General features: G+C 42.5%; 1 protein-coding gene across 2 annotated transcripts in view; it reads left to right on the top strand.

Annotated features, from left to right (window-relative positions):
• The first annotated feature begins 1,111 nt into the window (after positions 1–1,111).
• Positions 1,112–25,098, top strand: part of Ttc21b (tetratricopeptide repeat domain 21B) — a 59,580-nt gene continuing 35,593 nt past the window's right edge. For both annotated transcript variants that reach the window (XM_057755321.1, XM_057755322.1), the window contains exons 1-12: positions 1,112–1,232; positions 5,596–5,725; positions 5,821–5,931; positions 10,191–10,357; positions 12,229–12,351; positions 16,817–16,974; positions 18,307–18,391; positions 19,879–19,977; positions 20,216–20,408; positions 20,835–20,932; positions 21,253–21,453; positions 24,914–25,043. In XM_057755321.1, coding sequence (XP_057611304.1) covers positions 1,212–1,232; positions 5,596–5,725; positions 5,821–5,931; positions 10,191–10,357; positions 12,229–12,351; positions 16,817–16,974; positions 18,307–18,391; positions 19,879–19,977; positions 20,216–20,408; positions 20,835–20,932; positions 21,253–21,453; positions 24,914–25,043 — 1,516 coding nt within the window. In that variant the 5' untranslated portion in view covers positions 1,112–1,211. The remainder of the gene's footprint in view (positions 1,233–5,595; positions 5,726–5,820; positions 5,932–10,190; positions 10,358–12,228; positions 12,352–16,816; positions 16,975–18,306; positions 18,392–19,878; positions 19,978–20,215; positions 20,409–20,834; positions 20,933–21,252; positions 21,454–24,913; positions 25,044–25,098) is intronic.

Here is a 25,098-nt window from a genome sequence, read left to right on the forward strand (position 1 = left end):
CCGAGGTTTTCTGTGCGGCGTGATTTGGAAACCAGATCAGTAGGTATTGCCAACTGCCCATCCCCAGAGCCATTACCTGGACTGTTAGAAATAACCCCACGACGATAATACGTGCCTCACTGAGTGTAATGTACTTTAAAGAAAAGCCAGTGGAAACCCCTTGCTTCATTTTAAAGCCGGCGGTCAGCTTACTGGTTCTCATAATAGATACACTGGTAAAGAAGAGAAGCCCTCACGGGGCCAGGAGGGTAGGGGACCGTGGAGTGGCCTCCTTTCAGGCCTGTCGGAACAACAGAACATCGTGGTGCGAGATCATGGTGGAGGAGGCCCAGTCACTTTGGGGCTGCCAGGAAGTAAGCAGAAAGTTAGAGAGAACCAGGGTCCCAACATCCTCAAGGGCACTCAAGAATCAAAGGTTCCACCACTTCCAGCAGCACCACAGGCTGGGGAATTAAGCATCCAGCACGCCTGTCATTGAGGGACAGTTTATATCCAAATCACAGCAAACCCTTAAGAAATACGAATCTGAAAGAGACAATTACACATTTCAAATAACACTTTAGGATGGGAGTCTGGTGGCCCAGTTTAATAAGCACTCAGACAACAAAATTCCAGCAGTGCTTGCCAAGATTTAGAACAGGCCCAAGCCAGGCTTCACAGTTTTGCCAAATTGTGATTTTTCTGCGCCACCTTGTGGCCTTGACGCTATTACTACACGGGGCCGGTAAATCATTTTCCCTGGTCAAGCACGCCACTGAGCCGCATTGCGCAAATCCGCTTTTAAACGCTGAGAAAATGGAGTCTGCCTTTGTTTGCAGGGATGGAAAGCAGCGTTGCCCTTCTTCCTATTTCCTGCTTCATCAACTTCATTCTTTAATCTCATACCTCTAGCTCCACCCACCCCCTCCTCCCGGCGCAGTCTTCCAGGCTGAACCTCCATTCTGCGGCCCCTGCACTCAGCTCCCAGTGGATTCCAACCTCAGTGTCCCTCGCGGTCCTCCCTCTGGGTTCCCTCCAAGCCTGCTCCGGGGCCCCGCCCTCGCAGTCCTGCGGTCAGGCTCCACCCCCTCGCGCCGGCAGCCAATGGAGATCTGGCCACGCCCTTTGCACTGCCCACCCTGTCCCTTAAGGTTTGAGGGCCGGGGCAGAGGGTCCGAGCCCCTGACCCCGGCTGCTGGCATCGCCCGGCACGCTCCGGGCAGCTGGTGACCATGGACGCCCAGAGGCTCAAGGTGAGCGGGTAGCGCGGGGCGTGGGCTGGGCGAGTGGACACTGCGAGGTGGTTGGTACCTGGCCAGGGTGGCATGGGCAGCGTCCGCGGACGGTGAGGGCCTGCGGCCTTGGCCAAGATGTCGCCCCCACCCCTACTCCCCTCAGGATGATCCCGAGGCCCGGGCACAGCCGCTGCCTCGCCGTTAACGGCCTGCACCCAGCCTGTTGCTTGTGTTGACTTTGGACCTCTACTGGGGAAGCTTGCTTCGTCCCCAGGTGTGATTTTTAGGGACTTAGCCATCCTAAAGTCCCACTCTGCATTCGCCTGTAAAGGACCATGACAAGATGTGCAAGCAGTTAAAGACAGACTTTAAAAAGAGGGGAGTATTTAGCATACGAAAATGTTCTTCTGATTGATCCATTCAGCAAATTTTTCAGAAACGATGCAACAAAGACGAGGTGTGGAAGTGCAAGAACTTTCCTTTTCAGAGGATGGTTTTTCTCTGTTCGTTCTCAGACTTGTTCAGTATTTGTGGGGCGCTTCTTCCTGGATATCTTCTGGAAGTTGCAGCTAGCCGAACAGACTCCTGGACATTAAACTGACCCATTTGCAATCTAATGCTGGAAAAAAAATCCCAAGTGCATTTAACAAGCATTGGTTGCCCCCCTTCAGTGTGTCTCGCACGCACTATTTATCAGTATCTTAAGATACTTCTGTAAACATGCCGGGTCTTGCAGCTTACACTGGGTTTATGAGGGCTGAACCCAGGAGCTGGTAAAAGCATGAATGCCACGTGAGCTACACAGAGGAAAACCAGCTCTGAAGGTTAGGGAAGGCTGACATGTTCAGCTTTTTTATTTTTCCCAAATTTCTGCCTCGCCTTTCAAGTTTTTCCTCCAACTTTTACATTTTTCATCACCTCCAATCTGTCCGTCAGGTTACCCAAATGAGTTTCTGCAAAAAAGCTACTTAAATGATAAAACCATTCTTCGATTTTTCATCATTCATCACAGGAATAAGTCATGTCCTTAAAAATGAGACTTTTGGCTCTGCCTCCCTTCCCCCTCGGTCTGTCCAATATTCTGCCTAGAAGGGGTTCTTGAACAAGGAGTGGCAAACATCCTCTCCAAAATGCCAGGCAGTACCTATTTTAGGATTTCTGTCTATCCACACTGCAGTTGAGAACCAGCTGTGGATGTACTTGAATGATCATCCCCATATGCCAATAAATCTTTATGAGTTCTGAATTTGTCTATGAAATGTTTCTCTTGGCCCCTTCTCTCCAGCCGGTTTTAGTTCACGGGCCAGACCAAGCCAAGTGGGAAGCCAAATGTGTCCAAGACCACTGTTGTAGATCAAGGGCTGGCTTTTGGCCCCACGCATCACTGCACCCATCCCTGGTACTGTACTCTTAGCTCCTTGTGGCTAAGGACTGTTCCTCTGCCTTATAAACTCCTGGGCCTTTTTCAAGAATCATCAAGGCAAATCATGGTGTTATATGTGTGAGGCGAAGGAGCAATGGGCTTATAATTGGAGAATCAGCTCTACAATTCTCTGCAGGAGCGGATGCTCTGATCACTCCACTTATCAACTGGGTACGGTATTCTGTGTTTCTAATTGTAATGGACTGGCCACTTTCCTATGTTAATCACTGCGGTGTCTCTCAACTGGTGTTCTGTTTGCGATTTCACCAGGAAGTACAAGGGTTTTTTTGAGGACAGTGACCCCTCTTACTAACATTTCTCAGTACTGAATAATCATTCTCTTCTCAGTCTGTAGCGCTAGAGAGTAGCTAATGACTAGGAAGTAGACAGTCAGCAAATGCTCGCCACCCTGCTGAGCATGGAGAACCTACCAACTGGCAGCACTTAGGACACAGGCAGGAAGAGAGCACGTTTGAGCCGGCCTAGGCTACATAATGAAATCCTGTCTCAAAAATCAAACTCAAGTTTGTTGGACTACATGGTCTAACTTGAACCCCAAGAGTAGCCATAGGTATGGGGAGTAATACGAAAGCCAGAGGAACAGTCACACTTGAAGACGGCTTCACTTAGCAGTGCTGGAGGAGTGGGAAGGGGGCGTGGTCATTCACTTGATAGTCTGGGTAGCAGGTGGTGAGTCTAAACGCGCAGGTTGGCAGAGGGGTGTGGGCCTGACTGCAGAGTCTGGTGGATCCTACTCCTGTTTGTGCCGACTGGTACTCTTACGTCATCTTCAGGTGCTACTCGTCCCCACCTCAACTTTTGATTTACTAACGGCCGTTTGTAAATGAGCAAAAGTGTAACAGAGACCAAAACTCTAGGTCATGTCTTTGCACCTTTCAATCCCTGTCCTGTCTGACATCCCAGCACTGCCTTCAGCTCAGAATTGTAGTTGATGGGTGTTTTTAAATGTTCCATAAATTCAAGACGGATAATACTGGGAAAGAGAAGCTCATTTGTGACCCCAGACAGTCCACAAGGAACTTGTGATAAAGCAAACTAGGGGGTGACATATGTGTCCTTCTCCCTAGAAGCAAGGCGGAGAGGGGGCTGTGGAGTAGAATGCACAGGAGGGGAGCAGAGCAGAGGTGCTAGAGACTGTTGTGTGATTGTGATCTAGAAAAGGCACAGATGTAGCCTCCAGAATCCAGACTGTGAAAGAACTGTCTGCACACACATCTGTCCAGTCCATTTCTTACTCATGCTAGACCTTCTGCATCAGACAATGGCACAGGATTCCGCACATGCTGTTTGATGGAGTCAAGGAGTCTAGTAGTCACAGCCATGTTAGAGTCTGATTTCCCTCTTTGAGTAAGTCAGCAGCTAAACCTCAGAGATAGCTCCAAGAACCCTTAGACCAATTCCAACTGACCACTGCTGGTGTGCTGGCTTTGACAACTTGGCACAGCTAGGGTCATCTGAGAATAAGAAACCTCAGTTGAGAAAAGGTCTCCATCGGATTGCCTGTAGTCAAGTCTACACGGGATATTTTTTTTTTTTTTTGATTATTGATTGTTGTAGAAGGGCCCGTCTCTCTGTGGGGGATGGTGGTTCTCTGTGCTATAAGAAAGCAGGCTGGGCAAGCCAGTAAGTCACATTTCTTCAAAGCCCTTTGACTTCCCTGCACTGTAAACTATAAGGTGAAATACGCTCTATCCTTCCTAAGTCACTTTTGGTCATTGTATTTTATGAGGGTGGGAACTCAAGGAAGCTCTCTGGAGACAGGAAGTGAAGCAGAGATGATGCTGGTGTGGGAGTATGAATGTGATTGGCCCCCATAAGCTCATAGGAAATGACACTACTGGGAGGTGTGGCTTTTTTGGAGTAGGTGTGGCCTTGTTGGACTGTGTCACTGTGGGGGTAGGCTTTGAGGTCTCATATATGCTCAAGCCATACCCAGTATCTCAGTTCACATCCTGTGACCTGCAAATCAACATGTAACACTCTTAGGTCCTTCTTCAGCACCACATCTGGCTGCATGCTGCCATGTCCCACGATGATGATAATGGACTGAACCTCTGAACTGTAAGCCACCCAAGTCCTGTCTTAGTTAAGTTTCTATTGCTGTGAAGAGACACCATGAACATGACAACTCTTATAAAGGAAAACACTTAATCTGGTGGCTTATAGTTCAAAGGGTTAGAGTCCAGATCTGTCCAAGACCAGGTAAATGACAGTAAATGAGAGCTTTTGTCCCGATCCATAAGCAGCAGGAAGAAAGAGAGACAGACACAGAGAGACAGGAACAAATACAAGTAGGGACTACCATGGGCTTTTGAAATGTCTAAGCCTCCAGAGACACATCTCTTCCAACATGGCCAAGTCAGTTCATTCTTCCCAAAGTTTCACTGAGCAACCATTCAGATACATAGTCCATAACCCCCTGTCCAGGGGCGGCATGCCACATTAGCCGTTAACCAAGAAAATGCCCCTGGAGACTTGCCTACAGTCTGATGGAAGCATTTTGTCAACTGAGGTTCTCTCTTCACAGATGACCCGAGTTTGTGTCAAACAAAACCAAATAAGAAACAGCAAAACACTGAGAACAGCTAAGTGGGCAAAGACTCCTCATTTTCTTGGTCTACTTTTTTGTTTTCTTTTTTATTCTTTAAGAAAATGTAGCCAAAGGAGTAAAATATAAAAGCAATCTGACTCCAGTATTCTTTACAAAATTATTGAAGGGAAAAAGAAATCACATTGAAAAAGAAAACCCCTCAGTCGTCAGAAATCCCATGGTCATTCTCTCTGGTCCTCACTATTATGTGTCCGTTTGTAGTGGTATTTTAGGAGTACAGAAGAGATTGTCATGTTCTGGATTATCTAAGATTTTAGACTGATATCTGTTTCTGAATATTTTTCAGAATAACTGACTATTAACCTTTAGCCATTATTTCCTTTTAGGCACTCATTAATTACTATTGTCAGGAGAGATATTATCACCATGTGTTGCTTGTTGCCAGCGAAGGGATGAAGAAGTATGGCAGTGATCCAGTGTTCAGGTTTTATCATGCCTACGGGACCCTGATGGAAGGTATTGCACTAGTCACCAGATGTCTTCGCAGTTTCTGAATCCTGACTCTGAACTAAAAATACTTTTTCCTCCCAAACCCTAATCTTGATTCCCAGGTAAAACACAAGAAGCCCTTCGGGAATTTGAGGCCATTAAAAATAAACAAGATGTATCACTGTGTTCGCTGATTGCACTAATGTATGTCCATAAGATGAGCCCCAATCCAGGTATAGTATTTAAGCACAGTGTTTGGATGGATTTTTTATATCTGATTCACTTTGACTTATGGCTTTATTGTGGAAGGAACATTGTTTTGTGCAGTAGTTGGGATATATGGCTATATTATGGAAGGAATGTTATTCTTGGTAGTAGTTGGGACATACAGCTATGTTATTAAAGTAACATAATTTTCCTGGTTAGTAGTTGGGACATTTGGTTATATTATGGAAGGAACATTGTTCTGCACAGTGGTTGGGACATGTGGCTATATTATGGGAGGAACGTTGTTCATAAGCTGATCTTTAAAGCTTAATTGCATTGTGCTGGTGAGTAATATAACCTATGACTGAGACAGAAGAGAATCCAAGCCACAGGTAACTTAAAAATATATGTGTATATGTCCAGTAGCAATAGCACTGTAAATAGTTCAAATAATTAAATGAACTACATGTCATGAGTTTTTAAATATTAAAAGCATTTTTCTCTATTTTAAGAAACCTATCACATACCTCTCTCATGCCGAGCACACATGCACTGATTACAAAAACAAAATAAAACATTGCTTGACAAGTAAACAGGTGTGCACTTTCTATTAGGGGTGTGCCGGGCGTGTTTCAAAGTTATGAAACAGTTATTCTGGTCTGTCTGTACGTACGTGCTTCAGGATTGGACTTCAGAGCCAGGTGGTTTGGGAGCTAGTCCGGACACTACCCCTGGTGTTTGTGTTGCTTTAGAATGATTACAATGTTTTCTATGTTTCTTTAATGAAAGTACTATAATATAGTTGTCTATCTTGGGAATGACAGACACTACTCGGTTGTACTACATAACTAAGTGTGGTTTTTGCACATGAAAGGTGGATAATCTGATCGTGTGGCTGTTGTATCAACTTTAGCACAGTGGCTGTGCCCTAATCTACTATTTCAACCAGCAACTGTGGCTCCGCAGCTAGCGGCCTGCTTCTCTAGTAGTGGCCTGGCCGCTCGGTCACAGCCTGGCAGGAATTCTGTCCCACAGGCACCGGCTCTGTCACTGCCTCTAAAGGTAGCTTTAACTGAGTCTCTATCATTCTATTTATAAATAAGACTCCAAATTCAAGGCTGAGGTCAAGACCTGTACGCTCAGAGAGACTAAGTAGCAAAAAAACTTACCTTCTCTCCTTGCTGGCGTCTTCAAAAGCCCATGCTCTGCCAAACCAGAAAGGCCATGCTACTCCAAATCCATCCCTACTACTTCCTGTGTCTCTCTACCTCTCCTGGATGCCCTCTGATGCTCTATGATCTGTGTTAACCAATTGCTAACTCAGCCTCCTGATCCAAGGTTAATTTTATTTAATCAGCACAAATAAAAACTCAGGGATCATAGTGTGATCAAATATTCCCCAAGATGTGGCAGAATTTTTATTTAATTTTTATTTACTTAAATATTATTATTTGTATGTGTGTCTGTCTGTCTGTGAGGCAAGGGGTATGGGAGGAGCTGGCTTACACATACCATGGCATGTTCAACTTTTCCTCCACCTTTTAAGGCGGGGTTTCTCATGTTTCTGCCACACTGGGAACTCCAGGTTATCTGACCCACAAGCTTCCAAGTGATTTTTCTCTGCCCATGTCTTAGTTTTCTGTTGCTGTGAGAAAACACTATGACCAAAAGCAACTTGGAGAGAAAAGTGTTTAGTTCACCTCGTAGATTGTAGTCTATCACTCGGGGCAGAAATTGATGCAGAGGTCATGAAGGAGTGCTGTGTATTGGCTTCTACCTCATGGGTTGTTCAGCCTGCTTTCTTTTACCATCCATGAGACCTGGCTTGGGGTACCACCACCCACAGTGGGCTGGACCCTCCCACATCAATTATTAATCAAGAAATGTTCCCATAGACTTTCCCACAGGGCAATCTGGTGGGGAAGTTTTCTCAATTAAGTTTCTTTCTTTCTTTCTAAATGACTTTAGCTGGGGCCAAGTTGACATGAAAATTAGCCAGCACAATCAACCCCGTGTCAGCCTGACACACAAATGTGTCGCTGTTCATCTAGAACCTTTCCTTGCCCATTTTTGTCTCGAAGATGACATGTTAAAGCTCCTCAGTCTTTAAAATTTTAAACACTTTAAAAGCTGGGTCTCTTTAAAATACTCAGGGTGTCTAAAATAAGTCTGTAAAATTCCCAAGTTTCTGTTAAATTCCAGTGTCTCTCTGTAGAATTTTAAAGTTACTTTAAAAAAAATAAATATTCGGGATCTCATAACTGTACATTCCTGTGAACTTAAAAAACAACTTAATTACTTTCTTACTTCAAGAGGGAACAGTCAACTTCAACAGTGTATGTAATTGAGTGTCCAGTTTCTTGGACGGACTCATGATCTTCTGGGCTCCAAAGGACTTAGACAGTTGTGCTTCTCTGGTCTGCCGTTCATAACCCTTGTACCTTATCTAATCAGCCTTCATCCACTCCTGTTGCCCTTCTTGATGGTCATCCCATGGCATCTCCAAAATGTTGTAGTCTAGACTACAACTGATCTGCACCTTGACCAGTAGCCTCTCCAAGCCTCAGCTTCTCTCCATGACCCCTTCATGTCTTCAAAACCATTATCACCTGGGAGGCTGCTACACCAAGTTCAGCTGCTAGCACAAGGTACAGCCGTGGCCTCCTCTGGACCACAGTTGTCTGTGTGCTGACTCCAGCAATATCCTTCTCGGAAGATCTTGCTTCAGTGATGCTGGTCTCTTCTTAACCACCACGAATTCCCCCGGTCCCACTAAACCAGCATTAGTTGTCCCAAAGCAAAGGTTTATCTTCACTGGTGCTTAGCTATTGTTAATCATGTCTGATTTTTTTTAGCCCCAGCTGACCAGAACCACAGATTCTTAATTTAAAATCAAACTGCCATGCTAGAGTCTTTGAGGGACTCTGACTTCCCTCTGACATTTCACAAACCAGGCCTCCATCATCTGCGCTGTTCTCAGCATTGTTTCCTAAGTTCCCAGAGAACAGCCCACTGAGCTCTGAGCAGTGGCTTTTCCAGCCCAAAGTCACAAACACTGCGGTCAGGTCTGTCACAGCAATACCTCATAACCTGGTATTAATTTCCGTTATAGTTAGTGGTTTTGCTGCTGTGATAAAACATTTGCAAAGCAACTTCAGGAGAAAAGAGTTTATTTCATCTTACAGTTCGTGGACCGTTATCCTGGGAAGTCAGCAGGAATCTGGAGGCATGGAAATATGCACAGGCTATGGGAGTCAGGGGTGAGGGACCTTCTCTGTGCTGACTTGCCCCTCATGGCTTGCTCCGACTGCATCCGGGACCACCAGCCCATGGTTGGCACCATACATAGTGAGCTTGGCCCTCCCATATCATTGATTAATTAGCAAAATGGCCCACAAGCTAATCCTGTAGGGACACTTTCTCAATTGAAGTTCCCAAATCGCTCTAGTTAGTGTCAAGCTTACATAAACCTAACCAACACAGTGTGCCTCCCATCTCAGTGTAGGAGCTAAGATAGATGTGTGCTGTCCCATCTAGGCCTTTTACGTAGGTTCTGGGGATCAAACTTGTGATACCAGGCTTATGCTGTAAGCATTTTTACACACCGAGTCATCTTGCCAGCCTGATTTTTAATTTACTTTTTAACTTTTAAGTTGATACCTGATTGATTAGTCATTTTATGTATGGAACAAGTTGAGTGTATGGATCTGTCTTTCAACTCTGAGCCTTTGCCTGGACACATTCTCTCTGAAGATAACTTAGCCTCGGTTGAAACATACTGTGAGTGTAAAATCAGCCCATTTCAAAGATTCAGTTTTTTATAAAAGAGAAAATCCAGTAACTTTATTTCCATTGTATATTTTTAATTTGTACATACTGGGTTAAAAAAGCCATTATTGAGATTCATTTTGATCTTTTTTTCTTTTTTTTTCCTCTTTTCAGATTTGTTTGTTTGATTTTGTTTTCAAGACAAGGTTTCTCTTTGTGAAGTCCTGGCAGACCTGGAATTCTCTTTGGAGACCAGGCCAACCTTGAACTCACAGAGATCATGTCTCTGCCTCCCAAGTGCTAGCATTAAAGGTGTACATCCTCACAGCCTGGCTTGCTCGTTCTTAACTGACGCAGCATACCTGCAGTATTTAGATGGCATTTATAGTGCGTATTTTGTTATTAATAATGTTGTCCTTGAGAGAATAACCCAATTCTCTACCTGGTTAGTCATCTAACCTATCCTAAACACTTGATCTGAACTTTAATTTAGATTTAATATTATTTCCCCCCTCAGATAGAGAAGCTATCCTGGAATTAGACACCAAAATGAAGGAGCAACGTAAGGAAGCCGGACGCAAAGCCTTGTATCACGCAGGCCTATTTTTGTGGCACATTGGTCGCCATGATAAGGCAAGAGAATATATTGACAGAATGTCGAAAATGCCACATGATGGCAATGAGGTGACCACTTTTCCTAATTTAAAACAATGCTATTGAAAGAAGCTTGTGTTACTGTATAGTAGTATCCTTTGTTTGTTTATTATAGCCACTCTGGTCTCAATAAATAACAACTTTCTTTTAATATTCTTTATTGCGAAATAGGACCTTTCAAAGGTAGCTTGTTTCTTGCATCATGAGCTTATTTGTTAGCTTTACCTTACAAATAGCCTTCCTATATATGGAATATTCATAAATAATATGGTTGGACTGAGGTTTCTTGTTTCTGTTCTAGTAACTCTAGAATGGATCTGTATCCTGCTTTCTTCTGTTCCCTTTCTGTCCCCCTTTCTTCCCTCTCATGAACATGTCTGCCCTACGACTCCTGTATTGTAGTATTGGTAATCCACACAGGAAGAGCGCACAGGCTTTGTTTTCTTGGGTAAATCAGCATAGGGGACTTGCCTCGCCTGCCTCCTGGAAGACTGAAGTGATTTGCAGAGATGTGATTAAGGTGCCCAGGCAGATAACGGCTGACATTTATTGCTTGCCTATTTTGTACAAATCATTACTTTGATAAATATTTCCCTCAATCACATAACATCTGAAAGGTTAAGTGATAGAAAGCATTTTCCCCTATCACGTAGCATCTGTAAAGTTAAGTGATGGGGGGGATGTTTAGAAGGGAAATGGCATTTCAGCTAAAACCAAGAAAGCAAGCCCCCAGGCCCGCCCCAACCAATTTCACCAGCAAACTTGGAAAGGGGGAGTAGTTACCCCAGGTTGGAGATAATAGGTGAGATGAAGGCACCATTTCTGCTTACCTTGAGGGCTTTACATTTGATGGAACATGGGGTACATGAAAATGGTAAAACTGTAGAGAAATAGAAGGATCGCAGTTGCTAGGCACGAGTATCTATAGATAATTTGACAGACATCAAGAAATCCTTAAAGACTTTCAGTCATGAACATTACATTATTCAGTGCAGATCAGGAAAATTGTTTATAAGCTGAACTGATTTAGATAGAAACTAAAATTTGGAGAAAAGAGTATATTCTAGACAAAGATTTTGAGGGGGTAACAAGTAAAAATGTTAAAGACCCGCCAAGATTTGTCAGCTGATAGACGTAATGAAAGAAAGATAAGGCCTACGCTCAAGGAGTGCCTCAGCGTCCCAGAATCTCATGAGATCTGGTTTCCATGAGGAGCAGGTGTTGAGTGGAGACACTAACAGTAGAGGGCAGTGAGATGCTGTGTTCACATGTACTTTGTGTCAAGTGCTGGCCAAACAGGCCAGACAATGAGCTTCAGGAAAGGAAGGCAGCTGAAGGTTCAGTGACCCCACAGAAATAGACTTTGGAACATATTCACATGGTAGACAGCCCTCTTAGTTGGAGAGGCACGGGTTGATAGCCTCACCCATAGCTCCAGGTGAACGTGCAGGGAGGCAAGTGTGACCTTTATTAAATGCCATATATGTTACTCTAAAAACATAGCAAGGAGAACAGATCCCATTTCTTATTTGACTTTAAAAGGAAACTATCTTCTTTGCGGTCATACAGACCTTCCGATCCACTGAGAATACCCATGATTTCAGTTCTCATTTCCCAGGACTTTTCTAACTCACCAGACTGTTGCAGAGCTTGTGAAGGTAGCTGTGCACTTCTCTTGGTCTTTATCATGTGAGAAGTAAGGCATCATTTCTCCTCCTCGCCCCAGCTCATTGGCGCTGTATGCGAAGAGAGTGAGCCACACAGAAGCTGTGACTATGCTGATATCAAGGTGGCCATTTGCTGTCAAAGGCTCCGAGAAGGAGGTGTGTTTCAGCAGTAATGTGATCACTGACAAACTTTGTGATAGTCGTACTGACTAGGGTAGTAACTTACTTTTCCAGGGGCCAATTCTGAAAGCGTGGCTTGATATTACAAGAAGGAAAGAGCCTTATACAAAGAAAGCACTGAGGTATTTTGAGGAGGGATTGCAAGATGGAAATGATATTTTCGCACTGCTTGGTAAGGTGAGTTGGAATCAAAGTGAATGAATCAAGTATTTTAAAATTTAAAACTTGAGATCTAATAAAAACTTACTAGGTCACCAAAGAGGATACTTGTGATCCCCACTGTCAACTACTAGAGGAGCTCACATCTGTTTAGGACAGAGTAGAGAATGACGTCTCTGCTAAAGGGCCTGGTTCTTTAGTCCCTCCTGCGCAGTGTTTCCCTGACATCTACTTTTTTTTTTTTTTTTTTTTTTCGAGACAGGGTTTCTCTGTAGCTACGGAGCCTGTCCTGGAACTAGCTCTTGTAGACCAGGCTGGCCTCGAACTCACAAAGATCCGCCTGTCTCTGCCTCCCGAGTGCTGGGATTAAAGGCGTGCGCCACCACCGCCCGGCCTTCCCTGACATCTACTGTGTGTGTGTGTGTGTGTGTGTGTGTGTGTGTGTGTGTGTGTGTGTATCATTGGAGAGGAAGCATGACAAGGAAAAGGTAAACACCTCACGTGGTTGTGGGTCTTCTCTTCTGCCAGAGGGATGAACAGGGAGGAAAATGTGTACATTAAACCTAGTGGATGACTCGAGAGTAGTTGGGAACTGCAGTCAATATAAAACGGGTGGGAGATGGGAGCTGAGGCATCAATTTGCCGTTGGAAAGGAGGTAGTCAATGCGTGTGGCTTTTGAACAAAGACTTATACACAATGAAGACTACAGCCCTGATAGCATGATGTAGAAAGCATTAAAAATAAGAAGTGACAGATTTCGGTTACCTTAAGTCACCTTCAGGACATAGCAAGATATCCATGCGGTCAGAGGAGAATGAGTGAGACGTTAAAGGCTAGAGGAAAGAAGGGGGCCATGGACCCCAGGTCAGGGGTGATGAGGAGAGGTGACCTAATGGGCAGTTCTCTGGCTTTAGCTTTATGTTTGATTGGAGAGGCAGCTGGTGTAAAGCTTGAACAACTTTGCACCTTGATTTGCATTTTGAGGATAAACAGTTGTCAATCTTTAAACATCACTGTGAGCTGGACCAGTTAAGTCACAGCCTTTCGTCTGTCTCCACTAACATCTCCTGAACACCTTTCAAAATTTATCGGTAGACTGCAGTCAGATGGCTCAGAAGGTAAAAGAATTTGCTAGAGCCTAAAAACCTGAGCTTGATCCCCAGAACCCACATGTGAGAAGGGAGGATCCCACAGACCCTGAAAGTTGTTCTCTGACCTCCACTTGTGTGTCCTTGTACTCCCCTGCAGGCACACACAGGATAAACAAACAAATAAATAAATAAACAAACATGGTACTGATGAGGTAGTGGATAAAAATGCTTTCCATGAAAACATAAGGGTGTAAAATTGATCCCTTAAACCACAAATAAGATTGGATGCCGTGACTGAGATCTATAATCCCAGCACTCTCTGACAAGATGCCGGAAGAGGTGGGATGGAACCGGGAAGATCACTCAGGAGCTTGTAGGCTAGCTACCCTGGTGTCCGCAGGCGGAGAGAGAGACAGTAAGAGAGACCATGCCTTAACTGTACAGAAGGAAAGAGTTGACTCTGAGTTCCACACATGTGCTGTGTGGTTCATACCTGCATTCAAACTGCACAATAATATAATTAAGTTTTTTCAGTGCCATTTTAGGAGCTGGAAAGGTGGCTCAGTGCTTAAGACCTCTTGCTGAGGATGTGAGTCCTGTTCGCAGCACCCACATCTCCAGCTGAGACTCCACTCCAAAGGATCTAGTGCCTCCAGGGGCAACACATGCACCTAGTTAAAAATAGATCTTGAAAAGGCTGTTTTCTCTTTTAGCAGTGCTGGGACCCCTTACAAACCCAGGGCTAAACAAGTGCTCTGCTGCTGAGATATATTCTTAAGTGTTTTTCATTTTTTTAATTGAGAATAAATAAATAAGTTTATGTGGTGGTTTAACTCCTGTAATCTTATAACTCCAATCAGCGTAGGCTGAGTAATGAGGCTATGTAAATCACATATGTTCAAAAGTCGTTATTATTGACACTAAAGAAAGGAAAGAGGTGATGTCTAGCGTTCATTTCTTGCTACTGTCCCCACGTGTCTCCCAGCCAGTTTCCGAGGATGCTCTTGTTCACATTTTTAGCAGCCCGCACAGCTAGTATTCAGGGTAATTGGATTCAGGAGCGGCCTCATTGTGCTGTTGTAGGAGCCGGGCGTTGGCAAGTTTTTAAAGAGTTGGGGTTGCTGTTTTAATGATCTTGCTGCCCTCTAGTCTTTAAAAGAAAGTGAGTGTGTAATCTTCCAGGGTTAGGCTAGTTTGGGTGTTAATATGAAGAATTTTAGAGGGTTTTACCTTTTACCTTGCTGTAATACTCGTGGTTGGTTTAAATGATTTCTCTGAATTACCATGGTGTGGTCTGCCTTATGTTGCTTCAACAAAAACGCCTGAAACATTATAGGCATCGTGACTCTCACCTATAATCTCAGGAACTCGGAGGAGAGTCATGAGTTCAAGGTTCGTCTAGGCTCCATAGTTAAACTGTTTGAGAGCCCCGCAAATGAAAGAAGACTAAAGCAAAGAAGCCAGAAACTAAGTGCTTTAAGAGAAACAGAAATGCATTCCTTACAGTTCTATTGCAAAGAGCTGGAAATCAAGGCACTAGCAAGTGTGGTGTCTGGTAAGGGCCCTGCCTCCAACAGGATGGCCCCTTGGATAGTCTTCCCTAATGGAAAAGTTCTGTTCCCCAGAGAAGAGCAAATGCCACCGCCCCAACCCCTTTTACAGCATTACATTTTCATGGTGGTCTGTCTCTGGTCAGGCCCTACCTCCCAGCACTGTTGTTTTGGGAATTAGGCTTCAACATCAGTTTGGGAAGAGACAAGAAATTGAAGCTCTTGGAGATCCACTGTAATTATGTTCATACTTTTCAATTAAGTCAGCATAAGGGACTCATTAATATTCCAAGTAGGAGTAGCTGAAGATGCTGCTTTGTGTTCCTGAAAGATGGAGTGGTCTAAGGAAGAGTACAAGCGTTTGACCCATCAGCTTTTTGTGACAGGGCTTTCTTATTTTCAGTATTAGCAATGTAGGTAGATTCCAAGTGAAAATTTGTACTAAAATTTATCCTAATTTTTCTTCTATTATTGTCAGTTATTTGAAAATCTAAATATTTTATTTTGACATAATGGATTTATGGGTGACTATACCTTCCTATAACTATATGGAAATATGTATATATATATATATATATATATACACACACATAAAAATACATATTACACTTTTATATTAAATGATGAGATTAAAATGTTAATTTTTAATTGAGATATACTGAGGCAAAACTTAAAGATAATCTAGAAGGAAAAGTTAAAAGGGAAAAATATGATGATTTATGAATGTCCATTAAGTGTGTGTGTGTCTGTGTGTCTGTGTGTGTGTGAGAGTTTGTGCTTGCACATGCATAGAAAAGCTTGCAGGGGTCAGTCCTCTCCTACCGTGTGGTTCTGGACAGTGAGCTCAGGTCATTAGGTGTTGGTGGCAGATGCCTTCCTCCACTGAGTCATCTTGTAGGCCTCTCCATGCGTTTTCAATACTCTAATTACATTTACAGCTCATTTTCCTCTGGAAGAGACAAGACGTACAATGCACCGACCCTGTAAAAATGTTCCCAGGCAGGCAGCACAGTAACATGTGAATGGGGGTGGTTACCACGGCTAAACTAGCCAGCTGTCACACAGGGCGTGTTCTCTGTGGAATGGGTATGAACTGCACACTTCTGAAGTCCTTCTAAGGTCACCTACCATCTGTTAAGTATATGACCTCCAATTTAATGACTCATTTGTGGACATTGTGGGCAGTTTTTTATTTTTGCTGTATACACCAACAGTTGGGCAATAGCCATCGCCATCCTGGGTGTGCCTCTTCATGACGTCTTTCAGTTCTGCCTGGAGATAACCCTGAGAAATGATCTCATGGTGTTGTTGGAACTTTGTTTCGCTTATTTTCTAACCTGAACATAACATTTCTAAATGCAGGATAAAATATGAAAAATCGCTTTAGTTTTATATGCTCTTTTAAAAACCTCCAAGAGATACTTTATTCTACAAAGGTAATTTTCCCATTCTAAGGGCAATATTCTTTATATTTTTAAATGGGCTTTTTCTTTTACTTGTTTGCTTTTTGGAGACAGGGCCTTATTCTGTACCACATCTGCAGCTAACCTGGCTTCAGCGTGGAGCAGAGAGACATTAAATGTAGTCTCTCTTCCTGCCTCAGCCTCCTGAGCACTTCTACATACTAGTTTAAAATTTATCCTGTTATCAAGTTAAGAATCTATTGTAGAACAAAATTGCTAATGTGTGTTCATTTCTGTGACATTTTAAGATATGATTTTGATAAAACTAAAAAAGAAAAAGAAAAAAAAAGCAGCAGTATTCTGCATTAGCCCAGGCTGGCCCAAGAGGGCCTGGTGTACAAAGCCACAGTTTCCGTGTCAACTTTCTCCTCCTATTAGGTCCTGTGCCTTGAAATGCGCCAGAATTACTCCGGAGCCCTGGAGACTGTGAGCCAGATAATTGTAAACTTCCCAAACTTCCTTCCTGCCTTTGAGAAAAAAATGAAATTGCAACTGGCGTTACAGGATTGGGATCAGACGGTGGAGACGGCACAGAGGTAAAATGGGAAATGACATTACACCCTCTTTGATCTGGTTATGCATGAGGAACATAATCTGGTTGTGTTCTGTCTGTTACAAGACCTTCATAATCAGCATAAATTTAATTTTTCAAGTAACATGCAATGATTTTATTCCAAGCAGCATAGAATTGCAAAGACACTTCAAATTGTACTGCTTTTAAACATGTAATTGGGGCTGGAGAGATGACTCGGTGCTTAACGTGCTCGCTGCCAGCCTGATGGATCTGAAGTCTGGGTGGGCGTTTCACCCACATAAAATCTTATGTGTGGAAGGCATGGACAGGGAGTCCTCAAAGCAGAAGACACTGACTCAATTTATAAGGTGAAGAGTGACTAGGGAAGAAACAGAAAGCCAACTTTGGGCTTCCACATGCATGTGCACATATACATGCTAGCACATATATATAGCATACAACACATACCTATGCAAAAACCCTGAATTTGCTTATTTACATCAATATCTGAGTATTTTAAGATAGACGCTTTTATCAATACGTCTGTCTGACGTTAGGAAGCTGATATTAAGGAGAGATGAATCATATGCTAAGCAGCATAATTAAATTATGTAGCCGTTAAACGTAGGTCCTAGGGAGGAAAAGGGACGAGTGCGGCCGCATGCGGAGTGGGAAGTCAGGAGGGGATGTGGAAGGTCTCTGGACACGGGCATTGTGGGAAGTCAGGAGGGGATGCGGAAGGTCTCTGGAGACGGGCATTGTGGGAAGTCAGGAGGGGATGCAGAAGGTCTCTGGAGACGGGCATTGTGGGAAGTCAGGAGGGGATGCAGAAGGTCTCTGGAGACGGGCATTCGAGCAGAAACCTGGAGGAGGTCATGGAGGCAAGCCTGCTTGTATGCAAGTACTCCACTTGCTGTGGTTCCCATGGAAACCAGCTGAACGTGTCAGATCCACTGGGACTGCTAGGAACTTAGAACTGAACCCAGGTCCTCTGCAAGAGCAGCAGGTGCTTTTGACCACTGACCTTGTCTCCAGTTCCTGAACTCAACATTAATACACTGCTGTTTATAGTTAATATAGTATTAATTATAATTAATTATAATATAATTAACTATAGTTAACACTATTAATGTTAATGATATTATATAGCATACATAATGCTTTATGTAGCATTACCACAGTATTAAATGAGACAGGCACAACCCCATTCATATTGAAATTCCAGATAACTTTAATTTTAAAGTAGTCATTAAAACTACTTAGTTGAGTAGTGGAAAGGTCAAGCCACCAAACTTTTAATCCCTCAAAAAAAAAAAAAAAAAAAAAAAGTCATTAACTGCATGTCTTCCTTCAGGTTGCTGCTCCAGGACAGCAACAACGTGGAGGCACTGAGAATGCTGGCTCTATATCATCTGTGCAGGGAGGGGGACACAGAGAAGGTAAATCGTGTTATACAGTTTAAGTTGTCTGTATCACAATGAATTTCATTCCACACCCTTGTAAATGTGTGTGTGCATACCCATTAGAAGCTCAAAATTCTATTGCTATTATAATTTCTAATTAGTTGCTACAATACAGAATTACAAAGACTTGATTGTCTTGTACCAACTAGTAAAGTACACATATGTAGGGAAACTTCTCTCCAAAATGATTTTAGATTAAGTAGAGTATTTGTATTTTTATGTAAAATGCCAGTACATAGCATTGTCTTGAGCATATTTATACAAAGTTGAATTTGTAGTATGTTTGCAGTTTAATTGGGTTTGCATGAGTTAGATGAGCTCAGGAACTACAATAAATAATTTGCTGTTGTTTCTGGTTTATGAACTGGACTGATATATAAAATAAAAAAGATTATTTTTGAAAAAAGTAACATAAATTATTTATCCTAACCACTTTCATGATTTTTATATTATAGATACCATTTCAAATATAAACTCGGCTATCTGTGTAGTTCAAAGGTTCATGTAACATTTTTGTAACTATATTATCACTCCAGCAGCCTTTGTGGCTTGGCTTCATTATTAGGGCAAGAGCTCAGTTTGTACATTTGTTGAATAACTGTGGCCATCTTCACCCACCCAAAGGCTTCTATTCAATGATGGTTATTTACAAGAAATAATTTTGTATAATTACTAGAGCTTTAAAAAAAAAAAAAGGACTGGAGCTTCAAATTGATTTTAAGTCATCCTACAATATATAAGATTCCACTGGGGGGCCTGAGAACATACTCAGCATGTAAAGTGCTTTCTATTTGAGTTTGGATCTCCAGTACCCATGAAAGCAGGCATGCTGGCAAATGCTTGTATTGCTAGCACTGGGGAGACAGACACTGGAGGATACCTGGAGCTCACTTAGCAACTGCTCTTGCAGAATTGATAAGCTCCGGATTCAGTAAGAGTCCCTGTCTCAAAAGTAAGAGAGAAAAGATAGCCTCTATGCACACATATGTTCATACAAACTCACAAACACTTACTCATGCACAAACCACTTTACAGCACACATGTGCACGCGTGCACACATACACCCACACGCATGCATAACACACAGGAGAAATTTGTAAAAACCCAAGGTCTTATCAGTAATAGAGAGCTGGAGAGATGGCTCAGCAGTGACTGATGCTCTTGTATTGCTGTACTCAGTGGTAGTTGTTGCTCTTGCAGAAAACTGGGTTCAGTTCCCAGCACCCCTGGGGCAGCTCACAACCATCTGTGTTCCAGGGGATCTCACACCCCTCTTTTGGCTTCCACAGGCAGCAGGCACATACATGGTATGTACACATACAAGCAGGCACTCACACATACATGTAAAATAAAATTAAATCATTAAAAGATATATCAGTAATAGTATATTAGAGCATATATTTATGTAATAGATTGTTTTTTCTTAGTTTATTTTAAGGGTAATACTGTTTACCTTGTTTTAGGCTGCTTCCAAGCTGGAAAATTTAGCAAGTGCGTTGGATGTCGTGGAACCACAGAATGCTCAACTATTTTATAAGATTACAATAGCCTTCAGCAGAACCGTAAGACTGCCTCCAAAATATACAACTAGTGATGGGCCATGCACTCCTCCTTGATGTGATATGTAGAAGACAGGAAGCCCTTTCCCGTCTTAATAATGTTTAGTCTCGTTTTTTCCATCCTGTGCACTTCAGGCTGCATTTAATGTAGAGAAGCGAAGGTCTTTGTTTTGAGTACTGCCAGGCTTCTTGTCCAGATTTGTTTCATTTTGTTCTTGTTTTGGGTTTTTTTTTTTTCCAGTGTGGACGTAATCAACTCATTCTTCAAAAAGTTCAAGGTTTCCTAGAAAAAGCATTTAGTTTAACCCCACAGCAAGCAGAAATTGCTACGGAGCTTGGCTACCAAATGATTCTGCAAGACAAAGTTAAGGAGGCCTGGAAGTGGTACAGGACTGCCATGACCCTGAACGAAAGCAACATCTCTGCAGTCACGGGTATGCTAATGCTTAGATGGCTTCCTCCAGGGGAAACCTGCTTGAAGGGCCAGCCCACTGAAGCAGAGAATGTGCGTGTGTGTGTGTGTGTGTGTGTGTGTGTGTGCGCGCGCGCGCGTGCGCTAACTAAACAGCTTCTTCTATACACAAGAGGCTGTCATGTATCTTTAAAAATAACAATTTACTTCACAAATACTATCTTGAAAGAATAGATTTCATTTGGTTGTTTCTATCACGTTATGAATTGTGTGGTAAAAGATGTTACCTACTCCCCGGCTACTGATTTTCTCCCGCCGGACTCTGCCCCGTTGTGTTCTTCTTTTAGTTTTTTTCAGTCTAAAGTAAGATTGCTGTGGAGGAAGAAAATGTGTTGTTAACTTAGTTTAGTTGTTTGGAATACGCCTTCACTGCTTTTGTTTGATTTAGGACTCATCCGATGTCAGCTAATGGAAGGGCAGTTGCAGGATGCAGCCCAGCAGCTGGAGTTCTTCAGTGAATTTCAGCAGTCAATGGGGAAGTCCGCGGTAAGGCGTTTTCTCAGATGGCAGGACACAGCTGCGGTAATGAGACATGAACTCTAAAGGACAGTTCAGCTGCACTTCTAGAACAGTGAAGAACTTAATGTGCGACTGAATTTGTTAGTTTACCGCTGTGCAAGTTGACTTTAAATGTTTTTCTCAGTGATCTTAAAATTCCATGCAGCTAATACTTAGGTTTAATGATTTCATATCAAAGGTTTAAACAATTTCTTATAAATAAAATTTCATGTATATTTGAAATCTAAACAGAAATAGATGGCTTTATAGCCAAATGGAATAACCTGTGAAATATACTTATTTTTCAGGAATTAATGTATTTGCATGCAGTTCTTGCTACAAAAAAAAATAACCAACAGGAGGAAGTTATAAATCTGTTAAACGATGTTGTGAATACTCACTTGTCACACTTAGAAGATTTACCTCTTGGAATACAGTACTTTGAGAAGCTCAATCCTGACTTCTTACTAGAAGTTGTTACTGAATATCTGAATTTCTGTCCGATTCAGGTAGGTAATTCTGCCCCTCATCTCCTACGCTGCAAGGCTAACAAGTTCTTATTGCTGTGTTCAACTATATCTGTACCTGTAATTAGCATTCGTAATTGTGTTAACTGAAATCATTTTAAATCCATCTTTATAGAAATGTTTACTACCAATAAGGAAAGTAGTGATTTGAAAAACTAATTTAAAAATTTTTTAAATCCTAGAACTCTCAGTTTAGAAGTATTAAAGGAGCTTAATGCTCATGCTTGCTTCATATTTGGATCTGATCGATAATGCCAAGTGCAATCTCACCTTAGGCAAACTCAAATCTGGAGTTCTTTTTATTAAACCAATGAAGCCATTTCCCATATGAAATCAAACTCTACTTTATGCTAAAAGTGGACCATTGACTATTCTTTCTGTTCCTTGGAATGACATAGAGAGCATCTAGTTATTTAGTCTAAAACTAATCATTTCTCTTCATAAAGTAGATGGTTAGATTTGGATTAGATCTTTCTTGTGTGCACCATTCCCATTCTTGTTCTGTGTGAGTGCACGTGAGTCATTGTCTTTTTTATACCTACAGAGTTAACAGTTAACAATACCTTAATCTATTACTCATGCCTTTGAGTTCCAGAGTAGGACTCCTCATCTCTCTTGACATTCTGCATTCTAGGTTCACACTGCAATTACCATACTCCTTTTAGCTCTTATCATCTGTTTTATATGGAACCTGATTGTCAGTCGCCATCTGCTTGATTTAGCTTGGAGATATTAGTGGTCTTTTGAAAGCCTTAGCAGTTTTGAGTAGGAGCCCTAGAAACCCGTGTGCCCTACCCGGGAATCCATTCCAACAAGACATGCATTCATTAGGCAGAGTCCCTTGGCATTGGCAGTAATTGCAATTAACCTATCTTCCTGTGCTCAGCGCGTATTTCAACAGAGCTTTTCAGATAACTCTACCCAATACACACTGCCAAAACCAAAGGTATTAGCATCTCCCTATTTACAGCCTTAGATGATATGTGAACAACGAAAATAAGAAAGATGGTCTTCCCTTGGGGAGCTCCGCAGACTGTTTATTATCGTGTCTTTTGCCAGGCCTTTAGATCCTCTTAAGACTGTGCTCTCCCAGAATCTTTCTTGATGATTAACTCAGGCTGATTGAGATCAGTCTCCTCTGTGAGCATCCATCCGAGTTGCTTAGAGGTTGAGTGACTATTTCAATGTTCATTCAGCTATGCTTCTTTCTGCAGAGGTTTTATGACACATGCGGCACACTGTGTGGAGCTGGGGAAATGTGCTGGGAGAAAAATAACTCTGGCCCCAGCAGCCATATTTTGAAAGGGTGGAGATACACCTTAAGAAGACTGGGTAGAGTAGAGTGTGCTTCAAGGAAACAGCGGAACAGGGAGAGATGATGACAATTTATGTGAAAGGGTCGGAGTAGCCTTAGGAAAAGAATTGAAGGTGACTTGTGGAAGCAGCTGGTTTCAACAAAGGGAACAGCTGATGAAGATACCCATGGGAACACCAGGGGATGAGTGTGACTGGACTGGGAGTGGGAGGGGAGAAATCACGGGTGAGACTATCACAGGGGAGACAAGTACAGACAAGGCTTCTGTCTGTGAGGACTTCAGAGGATTTCTTTGATAATTGTGCTAAGAATAAACCAAATCATAGTTAGTTCACAAAATAATATATTCCTTGGTAGCTAGATCTCTAATCCAATTACACATCCTGTTTTTCTCATAATGCAATATTTATCTGCATGTTGTAACTTGGTCAGTTTACATGGGAACATTCCAGAAAGGTAACACTGGCCACATATCTACCTGTTCCTCACTCATTGGCCTCTTTCACATTCAGTTTTCTTTTTCTTTCTAACCTAACAAGTATAATCTCAAAAATTGTCTCTAGTCTTCTGTTTTTAATATTTGACTGTATAGGAAACCCTAGTAAAAGTGATGGCTGTTTTATTTGGATGAAGTTACCCACACCTATAATTCTAGCTTTTAAGTAGCAGAGGTGACAGAATTTTGTGAGGGTGAGGTCAGCCTGGGTTGCATAGTGAGACCCGGTCTCAAAATATAACAAACAACAAAATATAAGAAAAAATGAGAGTTGTTCTCAGTATTTCTTAGCAGGTGGCAAGGTGACTTTTTTTTTTCAAAACACGATTACTTTTTAGCCCTGACTGCCGAAGAACTCACTATGTAGACCAGACTGGCCTTAAACTCACAGAGATTTGCCTGCCTCTGCCTCCTGAGTGCTGGGATTAAAGGCGTGCGCCACCACCTCCGGTGGCTTGATACTTAGCATCATTTTTACTTTAACTATTTCTCTGGTGAGAAGAATCTGTGTCAATGACTTGTATTATTGCTATAACAAAAACACCCAGTAAAAGCAACTTAAGGAGGGAAGGAAGGAAGGAGAGAAGGGAGGGAAGGAAGGAGAGAAGGGAGGGAAGGAAAGAGGAGAGAAGGGAGGGAAGGAAAGAGGAGGGAAGGAAAGAGGAGAGAAGGTAGGAAGGAGTAAAGGAGGGGGAGAGGGAGGAAGGGAAGGTGGGCTTATTTTGGCTCACAGTTTGTGGGTATAGTCCAACACAATGGAGAAGGGATGGCAGCAGGAATGTGAGGTGACTGTTTACGTTGCATCCAGTCAGGAGGCAGAGAGATGAATGCGGTGCTCAACTCCTTTTTCCTTTGTATTTGATCCAGGAGTCCGGTTCATAGGATGGACTCAGCCACACTTAGAGTGGAACAGTCACTATCAACCATCACAACAGTTTTAAAGAATTAGCTTAGTTTCAATTCAAAGAAGCATAAAATTCTGAACTTGAAGATTCATTAAAGTCCCATAAAAGCAGCAGCACTGGGTGGAAAGCACTATAGAGTGTGTGCTGTGGGGATTTGAAGAGGTTAGGCAGTAGTCTTAGTTCGAGTATCTTCTTGAGAACATTCTCTGTGCCTCAGCATAGGACAGGAAGTGTGGCACCTTACTGTTAGCCATGTGGCCCTCATCCAGAGGGATCTTCTGTAAAGGAGCACAGTCACTGACCTGAAGGATGCAGCCGACGGTATATCAGGTGAAGAGGATGAGGACAGCATCTTTCAGGTCAAGGGAGCAGCATCAGTAAAGCAATGCAGGGTATTTAACCAAGAAATGTCTCTTCTTTTTTCTCAACATATGTTTCTTTGAAAACTTTTGAACTGATACCTGCTTTCATGTGTTATCAAAATATTAATTACATAACAATCCCTAATTTCTAACTGCACGACTCACTATTTCCACAGTCTATTCATAGATGAACTAGGAAGATAATTTAATATTTGTCCAATTATATAGCGAAGGTAGTGTGAAAAAAGTAAGAGAAATTTTATTAAAAAATACCACTTTCTAGTCACACTGAAATGAATGTATGTCTGATCCTGGCTAACTGCAGTTAGGAACTCAGGAAACTGCTCTGATTTGCTTTGTTTAGCCTGCAGGTCCCGGGCAACCTCTTTCTCCAGTTCTCAGACATTGTTCTTCAGTCTTGGAGACGATTATAAGGAGTGTCCCAGGTCTTCCGCAAGCTGTCTTCTTGATGGCCAAAGTGAAGTATTTGTCAGGTGATATATACCTTAGCTCTTAAAGTAACTGAGGAGTGTGGTCATGGTTTTGGCA

This window comes from Chionomys nivalis, chromosome 22 (assembly GCF_950005125.1).
Source record: "Chionomys nivalis chromosome 22, mChiNiv1.1, whole genome shotgun sequence".
Lineage (NCBI taxonomy): Eukaryota > Metazoa > Chordata > Mammalia > Rodentia > Cricetidae > Chionomys > Chionomys nivalis.